The sequence below is a fragment of the Oratosquilla oratoria genome, chromosome 22 (genome assembly GCF_046742065.1).
Source record: "Oratosquilla oratoria isolate Oo_2021 chromosome 22, ASM4674206v1, whole genome shotgun sequence".
Taxonomy (NCBI): Eukaryota; Metazoa; Arthropoda; class Malacostraca; order Stomatopoda; family Squillidae; genus Oratosquilla; species Oratosquilla oratoria.
Genome location: NC_134798.1, coordinates 25823204 through 25828203, shown reverse-complemented (window position 1 = coordinate 25828203; position 5000 = coordinate 25823204). Strand labels below are relative to the sequence as shown.

The 5000-nt window shown below is 36.4% G+C and overlaps 1 protein-coding gene across 1 annotated transcript in view; it reads left to right on the top strand.

The window, feature by feature from the left end:
• Positions 1-1884: 1884 nt before the first annotated feature.
• The window catches only part of LOC143037324 (uncharacterized), a 3815-nt gene continuing 699 nt past the window's right edge, over positions 1885-5000 (top strand). The window contains exons 1-2 of the mRNA XM_076205457.1: positions 1885-3237; positions 3330-3594. Coding sequence (XP_076061572.1) covers positions 1885-3237; positions 3330-3594 — 1618 coding nt within the window. The remainder of the gene's footprint in view (positions 3238-3329; positions 3595-5000) is intronic.

The following is a 5000-nucleotide window of genomic DNA, read 5'->3' as shown; positions in this document are numbered from 1 at the left end:
AGTGAGATGTTGCTAAGGACTTCAAGGAGTGCTAAATCCACAAGGGAAAAGAAGCCACATGGTAGGATACTAACCGGCTCAAGACACCATAGAAAGGAAGGGTTCTCAAATATACAGATAAGAAAAGTAAAGTTTGCCTAAATGAGACAGTAAAAATCTATAGAATACTATTTCAAACTTATTAATTCTTTAAATCCATTAAGTGATGTGTTTATTGGCAAGGTTTGTACTCTTAATGGCACACAGTAAATACCTGCTTGACAAATATTTTCCTTGCTCTTATTGTCTAGGTTGTGAAAAGGTTTACATTGGTGAAAGTTTCCGTGGTATTGATAAGAGAATATTAGGACATAAATATGATATGAAAATGTACAATGTGAATAATGCCATTGTTAAACATAGATTCGATACAAGCCACAATGCTGACTGGAATAATTCCAAGATTATAAAATATGAAAACCATACAATGAAACGTAGATGTTTTGAATCTGCGTTTATATCCCTCACTGATCATATAAATCAGAATAGTGGATTTTTTCTAATAAATAAACCATTGGCAATTTTAATAACCAAATAACAAGCAATTTGCGCAAATTGTGTGTACACCCCTTTTTATGTTTGTTTCTCCCCGCAAGCTCGGGCTATGTAAGGAGTAAAAAGTTTCTCGACTGTGTTATTTCTGAAGAAACCCTGCTGGGCGAAACGTCAAATATATTGGATTCCATACTCTGCGTTTGGCCTCTCTCCTACAGTGTTGTTGCAGTCGTTGCTGCTTTTACTCACACTGTTGCTCAGTTAAAGCAATATTTAACACCTAAAGGTTAATTGATTTCCGGCACTAAGCCAGAACCTATGAGTAGGATACAAAAAATGTTCATAGACGAACAGTTGGAATTAAAAGAGGTGGTTAAGGAAATATTAGTTTCTGATGAGACTGAAGTTGAGGAAACAATGGACGAAAATGTAAGGTCAGTAGATATTATTTCCCAGACGGCAGGAAGTGAGGTTGAAAGTCAAATAGCAGTAGTAGTGGCTAAGAGGGCGAGCTTAGACATTAAACTAAGAAGGTTGGAATTGAAACAAGAGTTAGAAAAAAAAACTACATGGATTAAAACAAGAACAAGATACACTGGACTTAGAAACAGAATTAGAATCAGCTGAGGCAGAATTGAAGGCTTTAAGTCAAATGGAGTGTACTGTAAATGTTGATTTAGTAGACAATCCTCGTGATTGTCAAAGGGCAAATTGTGATAAAGGTGGCCAACAGATGAATGAAGAGAAAGACATGAATACTACTTTGATTACCAAAACCACGATCCTGTTCATGTAATTACCAAATCTATTGGAGAATACGATAAGTATTTTGAATTTATCAGGGATTTTGACATGTTAATTGACAACAAATTTTTGTCAGACAATGAGAATTTGCAATATCTTGAACAGTATATATATACAATATACAAAGGTATACCACACAAAATAGAGCGTATTTCCATTTAGATCCAGGAGAGTGTTATCAGAAAGCCAGAAGCGCATGAGAGAAGAGATACGGAAATAAAGAATGAATAGCTTCGGCACATATAGATAAAGTTCTTGATTGGCCTCAAATGAAGAGAGAATGTTGAGATGTTACATAAATTCACCGTTGAATTAGACACATGCATATGTGCTATGCCGGGTATCCAATGCGGACTTTTGGAATTACAGAATCTTAGGGCTTTACGTCAGTTAGTAAGGAAATTGCCCAGGTATCTACAGGGCTGATGGAGGAGATTAACTGACGAAATAACTGAGAGCGGGAGGCTAGTGGATATTAAAGATCTTGTCAAATTTCTTGAGAAAGAAGTAAGAATATTTAATAATCCAACATTCGGGAGACCTGTAATGGAGGAATTCAAAGACAAAAGAACAGGAGAGTCTAGTACATGGAATCCTAATACAAATTTGAATTACGAAAAACGTACTAACTTGAATGAAAGGAAGGTTCAGGTCAATGTTACACAGAAAACCAGAAATTCTTGTTGGTTATGTCAGGAAAGACATGTTATCGATGTATATTCTCAATTAAGAAGGTTAACTTATGAAGAGAGATTAGGCAAGATTTACAATCTAGGAATTTGTTTCAATTGTTTAAGGAAAGGATACAAATCGTCACAGTATAGAGCAGTTCGAATTTGTGAACAATGTGGTGGTTCACATCTTACAATTATGCATAGGTCGAAAGAGAATTCTAAAAATGAAGGTGAAGACACAACAGTTAATGCAGTGGTAACTAATCATTTTGATGATTCTCGAGTTCAATTATTTGCTAGTCAATTGAAGGATTTAGTGGGAGGCACCACTGCCATCCCTGTTCAGGTGGAGTTGAATGGTAAAGTCGTTAACACCAGATGTTATCTTGACAATGGTAGTTCTGTTAAATTTTGTACTGGGAATTTATTGGAGAAACTTGGAGTGACAGACATGAACTATCAGCCAACTACATTGCAGTTTAGCGCAATGATAGGAACAAAAGGAATGTCTTGTTTTAATGTTGAAGGGATGCCTGTAGCTGATGTTGAAGGAAATAACCAGATTAGACTACCACCTGTATTTGCAGTGAAGAAACTTCCTCTTAGTCAGAGTCACAGTATTAGAAAGAGTGACGTAGAAAAATGGGAGCATCTGAGGAAATTAGAATTTAATCATATTGAAGGAGAGGTAGAGATTATGGTGGGAAGTAATGTACCAGAAGCTTCTGAACCTTGGGAAGTGGTGCATGCAGAGAAAGTGGGAGATCCGTATGCTGTGAGAACACGTTTAGGATGGGTCATTTGTGGAAGATTAACAGACACTGCTGAAGAAGTCACTGTGAATAGCATAAAGGTAGCTGGTAATTATTTAGATCAGAAACTAATTGAGTCCTATAACAGAGAATTCGTGGATTCATCATTGAATTCAATAGAGCCTAGTGTAGAAGATAGAAAGTGGTTACAATTTGTTGAGTTTGGGGGTAAGCAGATGACTAATGGAAAGTATGAAATTCCTTTACCAATGAAAGAGAAGCCGATAATAGTTCCTGATAGTGAACCTATGGCGTTTGAAAGACTTCAGTGGTTAAAACGTAAATTCAAGGATAACGAATATTATAAGCAATATAATCAGTTTATGATTAACCTACTAGATAAAGGGCATGCCGATGAGGTTCCGACGTGTGATGTGAAGAACCAACAAGCTTGGTACATTTCACACTTTGGGGTACGTCATCCTTCCAAATCAAATAGGGTAGTGAAGTGTTTGATTGCGCAGCCTGTGTAAATGATTTGTCCTTAAATGATCTGTTAAGACAGGGACCAGACATAAGGAATCTTCTGTTAGGTGCTCTTTTGAGATTTCGACTAGGACTATATGCTTATGTTGCAGATATAGAGACTATGTATTATCAGGTCAAGGTGCCTGAATGTAATAGAGATTACTTGCGCTTCTTGTGGTGGAAGGATGGTCAAATAGGAGGTGATGTAGTTAAATTAAGAATGACTTCTCATCTATTTGGTACTTGCTGCTCTCCGAGCATAGCAAATTACGCTCTAAAGCGAGTTATACAAGACTCCGGTGGTCAGTTTCATACATCAGAGAGTGATTGTTCTCAACAATTTCTATGTAGATGATCTTTTGGTGTCATCAGATGACATTAGTGACTTCATTGACACTAGTTCTAATGTGATAGATCTTGGTAGGAAAAATTGGTTTAACCTGACAAAGTTCAGCAGTAACTCTCCTCGATTTGTGAATAGCTTACCGAAGGAGAAATATAGTGCGTGTGTAGAACAGTTTGTCGAAAATAGAGGTAGAAAGAAAAGAAAATAGGACTATCTCTTATTCAAGATAGAATAAGTATATCACTTGACATTGATGCCATACCTAGCACTAAGAGAGAACTGTTAGCTGTCATTGGCAAGATGTATGACCCGTTAGGTTTGTTAGCAATAGTTGTCTTAGAGGGGAGAGTATTGCTACAGAATTTATTTAGAAACGGTGTTGGATGGGATTGTACTCTTACTGAAAGGGATAAAGGACACATATATGCATGGATATCAATGTTGAATAGGTTCAAAGTGTTTAGTACTGATCATTGTACGCAGAAAGGTACACCATCAGCAGTGAAGTCAATTAAGTGTCACATATTTTGTGACTAGCGAATTAGCATATGGCTCAGTGGCATATCTAAGATACAAACACGTTGATGGTAAGATCTAATGCAGTTTCATTATGGGAAAGGCTAAGGTGGCTCCTTTGAAACCAATTACTATTCCAAGACTCGAATTTGTTGCAGCCACGCTTGCTATCAAATTGAAGAGTGTGATTGTAAGAGAATTACCTTTACAGATAAGCTAAATTTATAGTGGATTGATTAGACTACAGTGCTGAAATACCTAGGTAATAAACACATAAGTTTCAAAGCATTTGTGGCTAATAGAGTATCTCAGATTAGGGAGAATTTTGAGAATGTCTGTTGGATGTATGTGCCAAGTAAAGACAACCAAGCAGATGATTCAACTAGAGGGAGACGAACGAGTAGATGGTCTGAAGGACCCATTTTCTTGTCTCAAAATGAAGAGATGTGGCCAGACCAGCCGGAGATAAGCCAAGTTGACTTGTCTAATCTTGAAATCAAAAGGATTTTCCGAATTGAGGTAGAATAGAAGCATACCGTTACAACTGGTAAATCATTATTCTTCATAGTTTAGATTGATTAGAGCTTAAACTTATTCTATACTATTTGTCAGATATTTGCAAAATCAAAGAGTGTCAATTGCTGTTCGATTAGTGGATGTTGCTGAAAAGAGAGTAATTAGATTTGTGCAAAACTGTTATTTTACAAAGGATATATGTTTATCTAAAAATGAAGCAATCAATCATTTCAATTCTATAAGAAAACTTAAACCTATGTTGCTGAGTGGTATACTTAGAGTAGGAGGTAGACTAGTGAACTTAGATTTGCCCGTAAATTTGAAGCATCC